General features: G+C 42.6%; 1 protein-coding gene across 1 annotated transcript in view; it reads left to right on the plus strand.

The window, feature by feature from the left end:
* Nucleotides 1-19,913, plus strand: part of AACS (acetoacetyl-CoA synthetase) — an 81,326-nt gene that overhangs the window by 59,126 nt on the left and 2,287 nt on the right. The window contains exons 12-17 of the mRNA XM_029570940.1: nt 77-199; nt 1,390-1,503; nt 3,162-3,287; nt 13,763-13,832; nt 15,249-15,307; nt 15,925-16,127. Coding sequence (XP_029426800.1) covers nt 77-199; nt 1,390-1,503; nt 3,162-3,287; nt 13,763-13,832; nt 15,249-15,307; nt 15,925-16,127 — 695 coding nt within the window. The remainder of the gene's footprint in view (nt 1-76; nt 200-1,389; nt 1,504-3,161; nt 3,288-13,762; nt 13,833-15,248; nt 15,308-15,924; nt 16,128-19,913) is intronic.

Raw genomic sequence — 19,913 nt, forward strand, 5'->3', positions numbered from 1 at the left:
TTTGTTTTCTTGCAGAAATCTTTTGAAAATTGCTCCCTTTTTAACGGCAAACCAAAAAATGTTTGTGCTTTTTTAGGTGACACCAATAGTCTTCAGACACTACATACCATATTATCTACTGGCTCCCCTTTAAAACCCCAGAGCTATGAATATGTCTACAACTCTATAAAGAGCAGCATCCTCCTGGGCTCCATCTCAGGTAACCCCTTTAACTCTGGAGTGTGCTTGCTTCTGGGTGGCTCAGTGCAGCAGCTGGGAGTGTGGAGACGGCACCTCAGGAATGATCCCCGACCCGGGGAAAGGGCAGTGCCTGGAGATTAGAGCACTTGCTTGGAGGAGGGGGAGGGGCACTTTGAACCTCAGCCTCTACACTTGGTTACGCGTATGCACACACGACGGGCTGGGAGGCACAGGGCACTTTACTGCATTACTCTGTGGGTGATGGTGTACATCCCCCCCCCCGCTGCTGCCCCCAAAGGGAGCAAAAGTGTGTGCACACTTAAATGATTTGTCAGTCCAAGGTCCCCCCCTCATAGTGTGTGTTGAATATTTACTTACCATGCGGCTAAAAATACTGGCATAATTGTATCCATTTTTAAAAAGAGGGTGTATGTTAGCCATGTTAGTGGCATGCACCTAATGTGCATACTTTTCTTGATATCTAGATGTATGCACATAGAATACAAAAATACCTTCAGGAAAGAGTTTTTTTTTCTTTTTTTTTAAAGTGTCCAAAAGTATGCAAATTATGAAAATATGAGCAGACTATCAGGCGGCAAGTTTAGTCTTGCCCAGATAGAACACTTTTAGGAGGGCTAACTCTGCTTTTATCCATGATGAAGTCACCAGGTCTTGTAAGTTTACTATGTTGCTACTGCATACATAGGGTAAACTGTTTTGCTCCAGGGCAGTGAGCTGGAAAGATTTGGATACAGCTGTGATGGGCAAGTATCTCACTTTAGAGTGAAGGCAGTCCCGAGCAGAGACTGCCAGCACTCCAGCATAGGGCATGATCTCCTGCAGGCGGTCAAGCACGTGTGAGTGACAGCTGGGAGATATCTTGAGCACTATGAGTGATGGTTCAAGAAAGGAAGGGTGACCGCAGTGCAGGTGGTCAAGCTTGTATGACCGGCGTGTTGCCAAATTTCCTTAACTAGAGTAGTGGAAACAGAAGCGGTGGAGCAGACAGGATGCTGACATCTACTGTTACTAAGTTACAGCTGGGATGGCGGCGCACCCTCAGACGGTCCTGCGGCAGCTCTGCATGTCTGCTTGCCTGACAATAGAAAACCTCCAAGAATCTTATTTTTTTTTCTTCCCCCTCTTTTTTTCTTTTCTCAGATCAGTGCTCAACAGGTTAAAGATTAACAGTTTTCTCTCCTTCTATAGGTGGCACAGATATAATTTCCTGTTTTATGGGCCAGAATGTGACTATCCCGGTTTACAGAGGCGAGATTCAGGCCCGCAACCTTGGCATGGCAGTGGAAGCGTGGGATGACTCGGGTAATTACCACCTGTGCCGTTCATCCTCCAATGAAAATCCTCGTCAAATTTAGCACGCATTGAGTCATAGAGATACAAAGGAGATTTAATTTTGATTTTGGTATGTTGGCTAGCCTGGGCTCCCAGTGGAGTCTGAATCCGCCACAACCCCCGGAAGGCGCGGTCTGAGGAGCTTAAGGTGCTATGGGTTGATGGAATCTTGCCCTTGAGCTCTCCCAATCCTATGTCAGCCAGGCACGCTCGGGCAACTGGCCAGCAGATCTCATGCTTAAGTGCTGCCCATGCCGCCTCCTGGAAGCTGTGGTCACCCCCTCCATGTTTTTCCCTGGCATCCTGAGGAACAGCAAGAAGCATGGGGGTGGGGGGGTGCAACCTTTACTAAGCTTTCTAGATGACCTGAGGCAGCTTTCTTGAAGTGTGCAAGGTTGAAGAAGAACATCCTTGTGCCAGGCGCTAGTGATTTTGTGTATTTGAGACTCTGAAGCTGAAAGATTTTGACTGTTAATAGAATACTGCTACCTCTGGGGATTCTCGGATACCAAAAGCTCTCCCCTTTTGATCTATGCGCGTCGTGATGCTCACTGTCCCTGAAATAAGTGGGAGTGTGATAGGTGTACCCCGTCTCGTCAATAACTTTCAAAGCAGGACTAAAAACCAAATCTTACCACATCTGCTGGGTTGTGTATTTTTCGTTTGTGGCGAACGAATCTGTGCTCATGAGCTAACATTGATTTTCAATGTATATTTCCGGATTTTTCTACTTTACGAAAAAAACCTCCCTATAAAGTGTGAGATGAGCTGTGTTCAGGCGTAGTGTGACCACATGGAGCCAGATGGGGTCCGTTATCAATGGTTGACCTTCGGCTTAAACATGCATAAGACATCCTGCATGCTCCGCCACGCCTTGCTGTTCCAGGCACGCAACCACCCAAACTCCCTTCCCAGTTTTAATATGCACTAATCCATCCTTCCTCGCCTTGTATCATCAGTATGAATCATGGTCACAGTGCTGCGTAAAAATAATCTGAGCTGGATTCTAATTTGTGCGTTGGGAGTTGGAGGCAAGTGCTGTGCACGGCCATGCGGTGGGACCCGCCTTCGTTTCCTGGGCTGGGTCTTCCCTTCCCTGGGCCCCGGGACCCATGATCAGAGCTCCTTCTGGAACCCTCCAGCGCATGGCCCCTAAAATGATCACTGCAGTGAATGAACTAAGGTCGGGAGGGGGGAACCCCACAGGTAATCATGATTGCAGGCTTTGCAGCATCATGGCCGAATCGGGGCTGGTTTCCAAAGGGGGGGAAACTGCAGAGCCCAAAATGTACACATCAAGATGTAAATGTTGATATCTGGGATTCTGATGTGGCTTGAGCAGTTCTTGTTTTATATACTGTTCATGGACATGCGTTCAGACCTTTTTTAAAATTTATATTCCAACGTTCGGCACTTCAGAGCAGAGTACATTCAGGCTCTGTACGTGATGACCCTTGCCTCACAAGTAGAGTAAGTGATTGATCATATTTCAATCTTGCTTCCTATAAGGACTGTTCCCTGCTCTGCTTTTGATGTTATAAAAAGAAATGTGTGTGTGCTTTTTGGTTTTGGCACCTTGGTGAATAGTTGGTGGTGATGTTGCGGTTTTTTTTTTTTTTTTAATGCAGGCATGCCAGTGTGGGGGGAGAGCGGCGAGCTGGTTTGTACAAAACCCATCCCCTGTCAGCCCACGCACTTCTGGAACGACGAGAATGGAAACAAGTATCGGAAAGCCTATTTCTCGAAATTCCCAGGTAGAGGCGACTTGTGGGCTTTTGAAGTCAACTGGGGATATAGAATCAACCTTTCTTAGAAATGAAGACTTGGCTTTTGGTCAAGATCTCCCCAGCTGACCTACAGGCAAACACTGGGCCACATGGATAGATGTGCAGTTTTGTTGTGGGATCTGGAAACCAATTTTTGAAAGCTTTTAGCTTTGCACTATAGGCCCTGTGATAACATGCGAGCTGTCTTTGGCTTTATAAGGATGTTAGAGGACAAAAGTCAGTCTGAATATCAGCCTTTTCTCCACAGAATCAGCTTTATTTGCTGCATAACAGAAGACGGGTAGAAAGGTCTGCTTACCTCAGCAGTTCTAAATCCAAAAGCTACATCAAGACTGTCTATTGCTGTAAGAGCTGCCACCTTCTCCTCCCCAGGGCCGCTCTGTTCCCTCCTAGGCTTGGTCTCTTAATTCCCCTGCTTAGGGAAATGCCCTGGGACCAGAATTCTCTTCCGGGTCGTGCCTTAAGGTGGACCAGGCTAATGCCTGGTCCTGGTCATTTAAGGGGGTCCTTTGCAGTGCTAAGTTTGACTTGTTTGTTTAAATGCTTGTAGCCTAGCCTAGGACTGTTGGCTTTCCCAGTAGCTATCTTCTGCAGATAGATCATAATCGTCAACCATTATAATCAAATTATGAAATTACTTGTAGACTACAAGCAGCAAGATAAAAGATGCAGCTTCCACAGTAACATTCTTTATTCAAGCCCAACTCCACCTCTTGGTGTAACTTGCAAGAGAAGACACTTTTCCATTGAAATTCTTTTTCCCATGTCACACAGTTTGATATTTCTAAGCAGTGTAAGTATTGTTAGCCTGACTTCAGTGCCAGGAAAAATAGTGGAAAGTGTTCTAAACATCAAAATCACAGAACATATAGAAAGACATGGTTTAATGGAACAAAGTCAGCATGGCTTTACCCAGGGCAAGTCTTGCCTCACAAATCTGCTTCACTTTTTTGAAGGCGTTAATAAACATGTGGATAAAGGTGAACCGGTAGATATAGTATACTTGGATTTTCAGAAGGTGTTGGACAAAGTTCCTCATGAGAGGCTTCTAGGAAAAGTAAAAAGTCATGGGATAGGTGCCGGTGGCGATGTCCTTTCGTGGATTGCAAACTGGCTAAAAGACAGGAAACAGAGAGTAGGATTGAATGGGCAATTTTCTCAGTGGAAGGGAGTGGACAGTGGAGTGCCTCAGGGATCTGTATTGGGACCCTTACTGTTCAATCTAACTAGATAAACGACGCTTGACCAACATGCCGCAAATGCGCAGTAGAGAGCAGCTCTACTGCGCATGTGCGGGCGAGCACGTCGGTCTTAGGCAGCGTCAAAAGAAAAAAAACATGGCGGCGGTAGCGGCAGTGGGCGGTGGCGGCAGCGGCCAGTAGCGAGGGAGGGAGGCGAGGGGGGGACTGAGAGGGAGGGGGGGACTGAGAGGGAGGGGGGGACTGAGAGGGAGAGAGGTAGGGGGTGGGGAAGAGTGAGGGGAGAGGGAGAATGAGGGAGAGGTGAGAGACAGGGCCACAGCGGCGGCGGCGAAGACGGGCAGCAGCAGTGAGGGAGTGGGACGGAGTGAGGGGGACGGAGTGAGGGGGACGGAGTGAGGGGGACGGAGGGGAGGAGTGGGTGAGTGTGAGGGAGGGAGGTAGGGGGTGGTGAAGAGTGAGGGGAGAGAGAATGAGGGGGAGGTGAGAGACAGAGGGATGTAGCCCGTTTTAACGGGCTTAACGGCTTGTATATTTATAAATGATCTGGAAAGAAATACGAGTGAGATAATCAAATTTGCAGATGACACAAAATTGTTCAGAGTAGTTAAATCACAAGCAGATTGTGATAAATTGCAGGAAGACCTTGTGAGACTGGAAAATTGGGCATCCAAATGGCAGATGAAATTTAATGTGGATAAGTGCAAGGTGATGCATATAGGGAAAAATAACCCATGCTATAATTACACAATGTTGGGTTCCATATTAGGTGCTACAACCCAAGAAAGAGATCTAGGCGTCATAGTGGATAACACATTGAAATCGTCGGTGCAGTGTGCTGCGGCAGTCAAAAAAGCAAACAGAATGTTGGGAATTATTAGAAAAGGAATGATGAATAAAACGGAAAATGTCATAATGCCTCTGTATCGCTCCATGGTGAGACCGCACCTTGAATACTGTTTACAATTCTGGTCGCCGCATTTCAAAAAAGATATAATTGCGATGGAGAAGGTACAGAGAAGGGCTACCAAAATAAGGGGAATGGAACAACTCCCCTATGAGGAAAGACTAAAGAGGTTAGGACTTTTCAGCTTGGAGAAGAGACGACTGAGGGGGGATATGATAGAGATGTTCAAAATCATGAGAGGTCTAGAACGGGTAGATGTGAATCGGTTATTTACTCTTTCGGATAGTAGAAAGACTAGGGGGCACTCCATGAAGTTAGCATGGGGCACATTTAAAACTAATCAGAGAAAGTTCTTTTTTACTCAACGCACAATTAAACTCTGGAATTTGTTGCCAGAGGATGTGGTTAGTGCAGTTAGTATAGCTGTGTTTAAAAAAGGATTGGATAAGTTCTTGGAGGAGAAGTCCATTACCTGCTATTAAGTTCACTTAGAGAATAGCCACTGCCATTAGCAATGGTTACATGGAATAGACTTAGTTTTTGGGTACTTGCCAGGTTCTTATGACCTGGATTGGCCACTGTTGGAAACAGGATGCTGGGCTTGATGGACCCTTGGTCTGACCCAGTATGGCATTTTCTTATGTTCTTATTTAAGCCAGTGGGCCTGTGTGTGTAAGAGAGCGATTGAGCCAGTGAGCAAGAGCGTCAGTGTGGGACACAGTGAGCATGTCTGAGAGAGAGCATGTGAGCCAGTGGGCATGTGTGTGAGAGAGAATATAAGGGAGTTTGTATGAGACTGTACATTGTGTTAGACAGAGAAGACAGTTTGTGCATATCTCCCACCTCTTACTAATCCATGACAATGTCATGGTGACTGGAATCCAAAGTTCCCAAGTACAGAGAGCAGGGGATTTATTTTAAATTTTGGATGTTTGCTGTGTCTGCTAGTTTGAAAAATTTTATTGATGTTTGGGAAATTTAAACAAAACTTATGTTTGTAATCATTGGATATTCTTTTAATCAGCTGTTTTGAAATATTTATTCTTTTTTTGAGTTTGGTTTTACTATTAAGCTTGATGCTTTATATTTCTTGATGTTATTGTTTAGTGAGCAATGATTATATTTTGTTTTTCCATTCCATACAGAGTCTGGCTTGTTTCACGTTCAGTTCTTGTCTGCATGTTTCTATTATACTTTATCATCTCTTCTTTTTGTATTTGGTGAGGATCTGTCTGTGTTCTACATGTGTGACTGAAGTGAGGTATTCTGCTAACATGTAGCAATGCCTCCTCCAAGGAATGACTGTGTATACACTTTTTTTTTTTTTCATATGAGCAACAATTTTTGAGTGCCAGCATTAGTGTTCCATTTCTATATATAGCACAAAAAAAAATGTTTGAGAGTCGTCATGTAAAAGCTGTGAACAATGCTCTAAAATGTATAAGCAATTGCTCACACAGTCAGCTTAGATGGAACTGTGGCGTGCAGGGATCGACAACAGCTTGGCTCGTTCTGTTTTCCTAATTACAGATGTATTGGTGTGTTAGGGTCTGATGTAATTTGCAGTATTGCCTTTTCATAGGTAGGGTTATTACTGTTTGGAGTGCTGGCAGTTAGTGTGTTTTCATATTGGAGGTTTACTATATTGCAATTCAGTTTACTAAAGCTTTCTGAAGGCCAAACTCACACTCAGCATACTGTAATACCCTACTTTAATACTCTATGGCTGCAGGTGGCTTTTTTGTGGAGTTTTCTGGTTGGTGTCATAATAGTGCATGTAAGTATACATGTTCTATGTGATATTTTTACCTTAGACTGTAGTTTAAATGTTCTTTTCAAGTAAAATCTGTTATAAATTACCCTTGCACCAGCCCTGGCTGCACTGGCTCCTCAAGAGAAAGCAGGATTCCCATCTGGAGCTGGGTTAATGGCTCTCCCTCATCTCTGCTAGAGCTTAAGTTTTTTTTCTTTATAAAAGCCCAGGGAAAAGTATGGATCACTTCTGTTCTCCTATCCCCTTGGAGTAGGTAGGCAGAATCAAGCCTGGGGAACCACAAAAGCAGCAGACTGTGCAGCATACAGTCAGTGAGGATGCACTGGAGAGATGGGAGGGTGGTGGTGAAGTGGAGGCAAGCTACAGGCACAGGAAAGGGGGAGAGAGCGAGCCAGGAGGAAGAACCTGGGGAGGCTTCTGTCTGAGGTGACTGGACTGAGCTGTGAGAGGAGCAGTTAGCTGTGGAGCCAGCAAGTCTCAGAGTGGGATTGGAAAAGGAGGTGGCTGCTGCAGAATGAGGAAGGGCTGGCAGCAAGCAGGAAAGTTAAACTCTGATGCGGTAGTGCTGGTGTGGTGGAACGCACTGTATGAGTACATAAGCAGCAGCACAACAGCATGTTAGAGAGACTGTCGCACACAAAGTAACACATACCTATACATAGACTGTGTGAGTGGGTGTCTGTCTCTGGCACACACACTCACACTCAGTGTGTGGGTTTATCTCTGTGTCTGAGAGAGAGTGTCCATGTATATAAATTTTATGCAATCTATAAATCTGTGTGACTGTGTGTGTGTCTGACACTGGCTGGCAGTGTATTTGTCTCATGACTTTCACTAATTCAAGAGCTGCTTGGTTGGCCAGACCAGGATGTGTGTGTGTTAACCGATTTGAATGGGCTGGAACGGGGGTCTACAGCTTTATTTAGACATTTTATATACTGTTCCATGTAAAGATCACAACAGTTTACAAAAATAATATTCATAGCTATAAATCAGTAAATGAAGGGTTACAGAGGTAGTATTTATAAATACATATTAACATCTATTAAATGAAATGTTCCAATACATAATTAAAGATCTAGGATCTAAGACATGAAGTACAGAAAATAAAATTTCACATTAGTCAGTACATTGTATTTAGCTTCTTACAATCCTTGTTTATATTTGTTCTTCATGCATCAATTAGTATCTTTTGTCCTTGCTGTAGATCTCTACATTCTGATGTTTTAAGTTAGGTTGTATGCATTTTTGAATAGTCATGTGTTTAAGCTCACATTTAAATCTTTCTATCTGGAATCAAATGTAACACCTCTGGTGGGGAATTCCAAAGTTTTGAACCTGCTATGGAAAACACACGATCTTACATGCGTCAGGTGTGTTTCGTATTGTGAGGACAGTCAGTAGACCTTTGTTTTGAGATCTTAGTGTTCACTGTGGTGTGTGTGTGGTTCTGTCATGCCTACCATACCAGTATTAGAATTAATAATTCTGAATATTAATGTTAATACTTTAAAATAGACTTGGGACTGTACTGGCAGCCAGTGCAGTGAAATCAGCGAGGGTGTAATGTGATCAAATTTCCTAGCTCCTAACAAAAATCTTGCTGAGGCATTTTGTAGTACTAGTAGTGGTTTTAAGAGACATGCAGGAAGACCAAGAAAGAAGGAGTTACAGTAGTCTAGGTTTAAGAAAATGAGTTTGCAATACAGTTCAGAAGTCTTTGAAATATTGGAGGGTGCAGTTGTTAAATTCTTTTAAATAAAATAAAGGTTTCAACCAATGTAATATCCACAACTTGGTGTAGCCTGTATTAATTAATTAATGTACTTTTTCATAGTGAGGTTCTCATCCAGTGGATACCTAAAATCCATATTTGATTCAAGGAATTCATTTGAAAATTACCCAGGTCTAGAGCTGATAGTTTAGTTGTCAGTTTCTACTTAACCAGATGATTTCAGTCTTTTTAAAGTTTAGTGTTAAAGTTGTGATAGTTCCTGGTGTATTGCTTTCATATAGATTGAAAGTGGTGATCCTGTATTTTCAAGCGATTTGGAGAATGGGATGTAAAACTATATGTTGTCAGCATATAGGAAGATCTGCCAGTAACTTACACAGTGGAAGCGCATAAATATTGAATAGTGTTGCCGAGAGTGCTGAGCCTTGAGGGACACCTGTATCAATATGGAACGTATTTGATAAGTGATTGCCCAGTTTGACTTGGAATGTTCTATTAGATAGCGTTCATAATATGTTCTCTTCCTTTCTATCTTCAATCCCAATATTGCTCAGCTGATGGCACAACAGGGTATGGTCCGCAGTGTCAAAGGCAGCTGTTAAGTCAATTAGCATGAGAAAATAAGATCCATCCACATCAAACCCTGTAAAACAGTCTGTTAATGAGAGGAGGAGTAGTGTCTCAGTTCAATGATGTTTACTAAATCCGAATTGATTTGGGAAGAGAATATCTTGGTCATCCAAATGATTTACAAGTTGGGATAACACTGCTTTTTCAAGTAATTTTGATAGAAAAGACAAATTGGATATTGGACGATAGTTGTCCCAATTGTTGATTATACCAGTTTTTATTTTTAGGAATCTGCTTTATATCACAGCTTGTTTTAACCCATTTGGTATGGTTCCTTCTGAGAGAGAATGATTAAGGTTGTGATTGTCAGTTTTTAACACGGTGTACTTGTTTCAAGGAGCTTACTGGAATTGGCTCACATGGATGACTAGCAGGCTTAATTTTAGTTATGATCTGACGGATTTCAAGATTAGATACTCTGAAAACGGATCACTTACCAGGTCATGTGAATCTTCAGGTGCTTTTATGGGAGAACAGATAGGGAATTAAGTTTTTTAACCTATTGATTTTTATCTAAAAAGGATGTAGCATCTTCATTGCAAGTGGCCTTTGAGAAGTTATAGTTTCTTGAGATGGAAGATGACTGGTCCTTAATGAAATGTTTAACAACATTAAAGAGCAATTTAGAATTAAATATTACTCCGGGAATCTGTTTAGCATAGTAATCTTTTTTTTTTTTTTTGCTGTATTGGTTAACGCATGGTATTTTGTTAGAGATTTAGATTTTCCTTGGGATTCAGAGGATGGACCATTGTTTCTCTAATTTGGCCGAAGCCCACAGTTCAGGTCCAACTACAAAAAAAGTTCTTTTATGAAGAGCAAGCCTATGCATTTCCAACTCTGGGGAATCTGCAAAGCAGCATCCTGAGAGGTATAGAGAATTAAGGCCTAGGAAATAATCTTTAATTTGATACCATAAATACTCCAGGCCCCCATACTTTAAAACCCATAAAAATAGTATCGTGATTTTAAAAATTTCACTTGTTCTTTCATTGGTAATCAATGAAAGTGAACCAGTAGATGTAGTGTATTTGGATTTTCAGAAGGCGTTTGACAAAGTCCCTCATGAGAGGCTTTTAAGAAAACTAAAAAGTCATAGGATAGGAGGAAATGTCCTTTTGTGGATTAAAAACTGGTTAAAAAACAGGAAACAGAGTGTGATTAAATGGTCAGGTCAGTTTTCTCAGTGGAGTGCCTCAGGGAGCTGTACTTGGACCGGTGCTTTTCAATATATTTATAAATGATCTGGAAAAGGGTACGACAGGTAAGGTAATCAAATTTGCAGATGACACAATTATTCAGAGTAGTTAAATCACAAGTGGATTGTGATAAATTGCAGGAGGACCTTGTGAGAATGGAAGATTGGCATCCAATTGACAGATGAAATTTAATATGGATAAGTGCAAGGTGTTGCATATAGGGAAAAATAACCATTGCTGTAGTTACACGATGTCCATATTAGGAGCTACCATCCAGGAACGAGATCTAGGTATCATAGTGATAACACATTGAAATCATCGGCTCAGTGTGCTGCAGCAGTAAAAAAAAACAAGGAAGGGAATGGTTAATAAAACAGAAAATGTCATAATGCCTCTGAATCACTCCATGGTGAGACAACACGTTGAGTACTGTGCACAATTCTGGTCGCTGCATCTCAAAGATATAGTTGCACTGGAGAAAGTAAAGAGAAGGGCAACCAAAATGATAAAGGGGAATGGAACAGCTCCCCCTATGAGAAGAGGTTAGGATTTTTCAGCTTGGAGATGAGACGGCTGAGTGGGGATATGATAGAAGTCTATAAAATCATGAGAGGTCTAGAACAGGTTAATGTGAATCTGTTATTTACTCTTTCAGATAATAGAAGGACTAGGGGGCACTCCATGAAGTTAGCGTTTTGAATGAAAATTCTTTTTCACTTAATGCACATTTAAGCTCTGGAATTTACCTGAGGAGGATGTTAAGGCAGTTAATGTAGCTGAGTTTAAAAAAGGTTTGGATAAGTTCCTGGAGGAGAAGTCCATTACCTGTTATTCAAGTTGACTTGGAATAGCCACTGCTATTACTGGTATTAGTAGCATGGGATCTTCTTAATGTTTGGGTACTTGTTAGGTACTTGTGACTTGGATTGGCCACTGTTGGAAACAGGATGCTGGGCTTTGTGGATCGGTCTGACCCTGTATGGCAACGTCTTATGTTCTTATGAGATATTTAGGCTTAATTCTGCCAGGTTCCACAGTTGACTTGGTGTACTATAGGGAGCTGTTGACACATGTGCTGCAGAGAGAGTGCACAAGGGAATTAGATACCCCGTGAGCTGGTTTTGAAAAAATCCCCTGGGCTGATATTTTCCTGCAATCCACCCATGATTGGGAAAGAGAAGCCCTCTGGATCAAGTGTGGATTTTTTTTGGGGTGTGTTTTTTTTTTTTTTTTTTTTTTTATACACTCATCTACCCAATATGACAGACCTCCAATGAGGAAGACTATAATGACCTGGATAAGGAATGGTGTCCTACAAGCGGTGAGACCTTTTGTGACTACCAGCTGGAATGTTTCCTTAGGATAGAATGGATGGGCCCATTGGTCATTTATCTTCTGTCAACTACTGCCAAAAAAAAGGGAGCCCTTTCAGTCCTGGCGCCGTGGCTGTGGTATAATCTTCGGCTGAGACCAGAGTACAAAAGGATGATTTGCAGTATCCCAAAGATGTGAAGGCCTAGCTATTTTGCCAGACATCTAAGGCATGAGCTACATATAGGGAAGGGCTAGGTTTCCTGTTAAACCCTGATCCTTGTGTGTGGGGGTTTTGAGTAGGAGAAAGTACATCTTCTGATAGCAGACTTTGAGGTTGGCTATGATTTTAATACTTGTATATTACAGGGTGTTCTGCAGCTGTGTGTTTATAATGCTTGTAATATATATATATTTTTTTAAATGATGCCTTCTTTTCCTATGAGGAATTAGTTTTCTAAATTGCCTCGAGCATGCTGTACAGGCAATAGAAAACGCTTCTTAATTTAGTACTTTTATATTTTATTTTGATTTGATTTCTGCTTTTATCAGACAACTCAAAAGTAGTTTCTTCTGTTTCTTTCTAGATATAGTCCTACGTACCTCTCTAAGATTAATTTATATTTAATAAAAAAAAAAAAAAACCCCCACCGATCCTAGCATAAGCTGTCAGCTATTCCATTACAATTGTTCAGCTCCAAGAATTCTTTTTACACAAAAATCTCTGAGGTGTGTTAGATCAGGGATGCCCGTCTCTGCCCTTCTCCAGTGTAGCTCAGTATGGTTTAATAAAAAGTGAACCGCGGGCGTTCCAGATACCTCGCTTGTTTTCACATTGAATAACAGAAGAGGGAATGGTTTGTTTATTTATACCACTTGATTGATCGCCTATCTTACAATTGCAAAAATGCAATAAAATGCATGTTCCAAACGCAGATAACTTTTACGTCAATAAAATGAGTAAAAAAAACCAAAACTAATCATACATCATTTGATTGACCAAACAATTCATATATCATTAAAATAAAACAGAATAAAGTCAATTATAAAATTAAAAAGATGCAATAAGGAAAATCAAACAATTACAATCCTCTACAATAATTAATCCCAATAAATCATTAAATACTAAAATAAATAAGTAGCAAAGGATAAACCCCCTCCCAAAATAAAATTAGCTGGATGGAAAAGCTGGCAAGAAAAGAAGTCTTCAGGGTTTTTCTAAATTTCAAATTTTTCTCCAGAATTCTAAAGGCTAGGGGCAAGATGAGAAACGCTGTTACCTCTAGTACTTTCTAACCTAATTTCTCTTGGGAGAAGGTAAAATAAGCAATTCTTGCATGAATGTGCCACAAGATTAAGAAAATAATTTGTTGTTTTTAAATGCCAGGTAGCCCCTTCTTTTTAAATAAAAAGTGGCAGAAGTGCATTTGTGACTGTTTCTCCCATCCTGTGTCTGTAACAAGCCTTTTGAATGTCGACAATCAGGTGGGACTTTGCTGCTAGGTCTGATTCGGAGTGTTTAATTGGGATATGTGTTCCATGCGTTGGTTGACAAGTTTTCTTGATATGGTTTTGATCTCAGTAGATTAGAGTTGTATGCTCTGGAAAGCATAAGGAGTCTCTCTCCCTCTCTCTCTCTCCAATGAGTGGTGAGAACATGTATTTATCACCTTTTTATCTTGTGCAGGGGTATGGGCTCATGGAGACTTCTGCAAAATAAATCCTAAGACTGGAGGGATTGTCATGCTTGGCCGCAGGTACGTGCTTGACTGACATGATTGAATTTCCACGCAGTCCCCATAGTACTCATCTGCTTGGACTACCATACTCCCACTAGGGGTGTGCATTCGTTTGCAACGTATTGGCAATCCGCAACGTATATGCCATATTTGCGGGGGTCACAAAACGTATGGCGAACCCCCACAAATACAACGTAGCACTAACGAATAAAACCCCCACCCTCCTGACCCCCCCCCCCCCTATCCCAAAGACTTGCCAAAAGTCCCTGGTGGTCCAGCGGGGGTCCTGGAGCGATCTCCTGTACTCGGTCCGTCTGCCAGTATTCAAAATGGCACCGATAGCCTTTGCCCTTACTATGTCAGGGGCTACCGGTGTCATTGGTCGGTCTCTGTCGGCGCCATCTTGTGCTCCTACCGTGTGACGGGCCAACCAATGGCACCGGTAGCCCCTGTCTTGCGGGGGGTGGGTGGGGTTGTAGTTAATTAAATTTAAAGGGTTGGGATGGGGTTTTCTTTGGAACGAATACATGTGTAGCTAATGAACGGATTGGGGTCCCCCGAGAACGGATGAAACGGATTTGGGTCCCGACGAATACCGAATGGGACGAATCCGTCCCTGCTTAACATCCCTAACTCCCACTCCTCAAAATCTCAATTTTCTCCTACCTTCTGCAAATCACATTCCTAGGTTCCCTTTATTTTGGTCCATGATTATTTTGCATCTTTTAGTTTTGCTGGAATAAAAAGTTGCTCGGGCCCTTTCTTCTTTGCCGTAAATTCTTCAGTCCACGTGTTGCATTTCAGAAGCTGATATTAATGCTATGTTCATACGTTGTACGAGGTTGCTGCTAAGACAAGTTTATGATTATGGTGCTATTACACGAACCCTCATGTACATAGGTGTGTGCAACAGCTGGTGTGGTTGAGATGAAACCTCTTTCTGGCATGTTTTGTATCAAGAATACTTTTTTTTTTTTTTTTTTTTTAAAATTCTAACTTTAAAGTGAATTTCATGCATGCATAATCCTTTTAGGTAACCTTCCTGCTTTACGAACTGCTCCTGTTGGCCGAGCCTCCTATCTGCCATGTTAGTCCAGATGCCTGGGACAGTACATGTGAGAGGGTCCAGCTGATGGAAGCGCACTGCCCATTCCTATACAAGTCACCCACTGCCCTTGTGTGCATCTGTCTGAAATGTTTTGAAATTGTGTGTGTGTGGGGGGGGGGGGGGGGGGTAATTATTTAAAATGTGTTCCACCTATAGTAATAAAACCACACCACCACAGTCCTTGTGACTGATCTGTTTTAAATCTCTGCTCTTAAAATGGACTCTTGCAAGAACAATCTAGCTGTGTTTTTTGTTTTTTTTTGTTGTTCTTCTTTGGAATGAGGTGAAGGAAGTTGGTATTAATGGTCGTTACTCTGGTTTTTCAGCGATGGTACTCTGAATCCAAACGGTGTGCGCTTTGGAAGTTCGGAAATCTACCACATAGGTAGGAATTGCCGTTTTCTCTGCTCTTCTTTAACGTTATGTCTTTTTTATAAATATGCAACCCGGAGTAACGGGAGGCGAAGTTCCTCCTTTTATTCTGCAAAATGATCTGTTTAGAGGGCAGCGTCCCACATCCGCCGCCCGGTTTCCCCTCCGATGTCTGGGGATAAGGAAGAACGTATGCTCTTTGCAACTGCTGTTTGTAGGGTTGGATCTGGCGGGGGGGAGTCCACATGGAGGTTTTGAAAATGTAATCTCCCCGTGTAATTTCACGTTTCGCCATTTGTCTCCTTTTACCCACTCTAGGGCAGGACAGCTTTTTTTTTTTTTAAAGTTCATTTTATGAGGGCAAACACACCCATTTACCCACGTGAAACCTTCTTTAAAATGATCATCTTGCTGTCCTAGCTGTTTATTTAAAATATTCAGATAGTGTCCTCTTTGGTGCGATGCCTGCTTATCGTCGCAGGAGATATCGCGTCTGATTGGCTCCAACCAAAACAAAAAAAACTATCAAATGTGCTTGCAATGTGAAAAAAAAAAGAAACCAACCACCTCCCCCGTGTAGCAGTGTGACGTTGATAAAATTAGTTTATTTTTTTTATTTGTATTTTTCAGTTGAAGCCTTTGAGGAAGTTTCAGACAGCCTTTGTGTCCCTCAGTATAACAAAGACAGTGAGGAGAGGGTTATTCTGTTCCTGAAGATGGCCTCTGACTACAAGTTTAGTGAGGAGCTGGTGAAGAAGATGAAGCATGCCATACGTTCTGCCCTCTCTGCCAGGCACGTCCCAGCCCTCATCCTGGAAACCAAAGACATTCCGGTGAGTTGCCCAAAAAACCCTTTGTGATATGGCGGATTTCTTTCTATGCTCTCCTGGGACTTTGACCAAAATGACACAATGAGCATGTTTTAAATTGTATTGTGCAGCCGTGTGTGTATGTATATATACATATGTATATGTGTGTATGTATGTAAAGAGTACAACTGTTGGTAGGCAATCACAATGTCGTTTTCAGAGAGTATACAAACTGAAAATAGAACAAAACACTAATGCGAATATCTTCAATATTGACAAACATTACAATCCTTATTTAAATCAACCTAATATAAATATGTACAAAATATTGCACAAGCACTTTCATAAAATACAAAACATATTTTCTAGTCTTTCATAAAACCATCTGGTATACAATCAGTCTTAGCAGCTATTGTCAGCTTAATTGCCTAGACATGTAAGTCTTAAAAGGGACACTAGATTATTCAAGCAAAATGATGCCGAACGAGTTGTAGGAAAGTCCCATTACTTCAACATCTAGAAACCCATATTTAGACAATCCCACGCTCAAGCCAAGTAAGATGCAAAAAATGCGTGCCTCGTTCCCTGACAAAAGGCCCTTCGTTTGGCCAGTGATGACTTCCTCAGGGGGCAATCACAAGTAAATCGAGGATTCAAAACACTAGAAATGAAAAATATGTAGTTGGCTCTATTCATTAAAATCACATTTGCTAATGGATATGACAATGTAAAAAAAAAAAAATACGGAAAACTTACAAAACATTCACAAATGTATTTTACTCTGGCAAACAAACTGACGAGCCTTTCTGAGGTGTTGGCAAACTCAATTTTCTTAACACATGCATGGAATCTGGAAATAAAAATTGAAACTGAACAAACGGAGCAAACTGTTGTGTGCCTGTGCGCGAGGGCAAAATGTGAGACGAGCTGATGTCTGCGGGTGCGAATGCTTCTGATGATGCTGACGCAGGTCTTGCAGGTCAGTGTGCCTGTCATCGGTGGGTGGTTCTAGTCACGAGCTGATGTCTGCGGGTGCGAATGCTTCTGATGCTGACGCAGGTCTTGCAGGTCAGTGTGCCTGTCATCGGTGGGTGGTTCTAGTCACGAGCTGATGTCTGCGGGTGCGAATGCTTGCAGGTCAGTGTGCCTGTCATCGGTGGGTGGTTCTAGTCACGAGCTGATGTCTGCGGGTGCGAATGCTTCTGATGATGCTGACGCAGGTCTTGCAGGTCAGTGTGCCTGTCATCAGTGGGTGATTCTATTCAGACTTTCCGTCGTCCATTTTTAATCCATTCAATAGAGTTTGAAAGGGCACTTAGATTGTAGTAGCACACAAGTTGTCAAAAGCTATAACTCAGACAGTCCTAGATATATAATTATGCAATTTATCTCACGTTTACTTTGCAGTGTATCATAAGCAAGCCTAGAGGCCAGGTTGTGTGTCAAGAAATAAATTGTCTACACTAAAAGCCCCATGTATTTACCCTAGAGGGAGAGGTTGGAGAGAGGTAACACGCATGGATTGCATTTCCAACTCTATGTGCAATTTTTTTTTTTTCCCCTGAGGGAAAAGTGCAAAGATTGTGGGGGCTTTATACGTGCAGACTGCTGCTCGGTGCAGGTAAAAGGCACTCGTATATTTAGTTCCAATGCGGACAGCCTTAAAAATTGCCCCCTGTTGTGCCTACAGCCAGCATGTGTGTGTGCACAGCCCAAATGAAGTGGATTGGTGGTTAGGGTGAAAAGGCCAGCACAGAAAATCCATCCAAAATGCATAAAAGTGGGCCTGACCTTGTGCAGATTTAAAATGCTGCTGCAATTAGTTTGCTGCCTTACCCCTGGAGGCACCCAGCAAACTTGGGCATAGACAGAAGTCTGTCTGCCTGTCTCTCTTTGGAGCTGGTACCAGAGTCCATCCTGCAGAGGTTTCCTCCTGTGCCTGATCCGTCCTCATCTCTCAGTGGAACAGAACCAAGGCAAGGAGTGAGAGAGAGAGAACGGATTAAAACCGCTCTTCCCAATTAATCACACCGCATCTTGTATGCCCAGGGTTTGAATGTGCACGGCTCCTTCGGAGTTAAATGCTCTTGCAGGATTTTCAGAGCCTAAATGTGGTGTGTGGTTTGTTTTTTTTGGTTAAAATATTAATGAGCTGTTTAGTAAATATTTCATGCTTGCTGAAATAGCACATTTTGAAGTAGATATTTACAATACCTTGGAGGGCGGGGCAGGAAAGCACAGCATTAAATATATGGAGTCTGTTTAATGTACTTTTAACCACATTCCGTGGACTGTTCATTTTTAATCTTGCTGTGCTGTGTGTGTCTGTCTCTGTATGGGTATATAAATATATCAAAATGCAGAGTAGCAATGGACACCGTGCTCTCATCATGTGGACTGCAAAATTTTAAAATAGTCACCCGGAAGAAAATGTTCAAAGTTTGGTGGTTGTTTACTAAGCTCTAAACCTCCAAACAAATAACTGTCTTCCTGTCTAACTTCAGAGCTCCAGCATTGTATGAATATTTATTTATGCAATGTTTAAGTACCATAAACAGTTTTCGGGAGCCTGGAACCCACCAGCATAGGCTAAAAAGATGAAAGCAGACTGCTATTATTTTTTTTAATTGTATTTTATACTAACCCTATGCAGGTTCTAGCAAGATTTCAGACCTGCGGCACAATGTGTTATCGGCCGTAATTACCGAATCACATCGGCATTCTTAAACCCGGGGTGATTTATCGATCACGTCGTTTCTGCTTTGCTCACGGTGTAGCTCTCCCTTGTTTGCTTTGAGATTCCTAGATTGATTTCCCGGGTCCCTTTAACCATTTGCACGTTTTTCTACCTTTACGTGCGATTGGATCTTTCCTCTTGCATCTAACAGCGCTGCAGTGCCCCTTCCTGAACTGCTTTAGAGGCCGATGCAATGTGACGCGCTGAGCCGAGTGCGCTCCTAACGTGCAGTTGGACGTGGGTAGAATAATCGCTAATCAATCCCCTAATGCATTAAGGGGATTAGCGTCTATTCAACGCGCGTCTAACGCAGAGTGAATGCAATAACGCTCTTCACATGCAAATTCATGCAAATGAGGCTATTAGGCATTCACTCCCGATGCAAAAAAGAAAAATGTGCAACTCTGCATATTTAACTGTCATCTGTTCACGCCTGCCAGGAGCAGGCGTTAATAGCTGTGCGCATCGAAAAAAGAAGAAAAATAAAATGTAAATACATTGACGCTCGGGCCCATCACAAAAACCAACGCAGAGTTTAAAGGCGTCTGTTTCTGTTTCCGGCAGACAGCCACGAAAACAGATGCCGATAAACCCAACCCCCTAACTTTAATATTGCAGGGCGTCCCCCACTTTGGGACCGAGCGGGCGCTGACTGTTCAACGCGCGCTTTCTACGCGCCTTTATTGCATCGGCCCCTTAGTTTGGGACCCTGCTGGGGGAGGTCTGGTGTCTCGACCTGCCTGGCACCCCCCAGGTCCTTTCTCCTGCAGCTGTGACCAGGGCTGGGAGTAGTGAGAGGGAGTGAATTGCTAACGCCCATCTCCAGTCCCCAAGCTCCCTTCCTCGCATTAAACTTGGATATCTGAAGTACATAAAGCCTAGAACGTGATGGCAGGTGAAGATCCTAAAGGCCCATCTTGTTGGCCCAGGTTACTTCCCGGTGCAGGGCCATGGACCCCTCTTGATCGCTGGCTTTCTTTTCACTTCTCCTCGGCAGTTCGTGTGCTGAATTTAAAGCCTCTTCTCTTGCTTTTCACGGAAAATCACCTCCTAATAGTAATTCATCGACTTCT

Source organism: Rhinatrema bivittatum, chromosome 11 (genome assembly GCF_901001135.1).
Source record: "Rhinatrema bivittatum chromosome 11, aRhiBiv1.1, whole genome shotgun sequence".
In the NCBI taxonomy this organism is placed as follows: Eukaryota; Metazoa; Chordata; class Amphibia; order Gymnophiona; family Rhinatrematidae; genus Rhinatrema; species Rhinatrema bivittatum.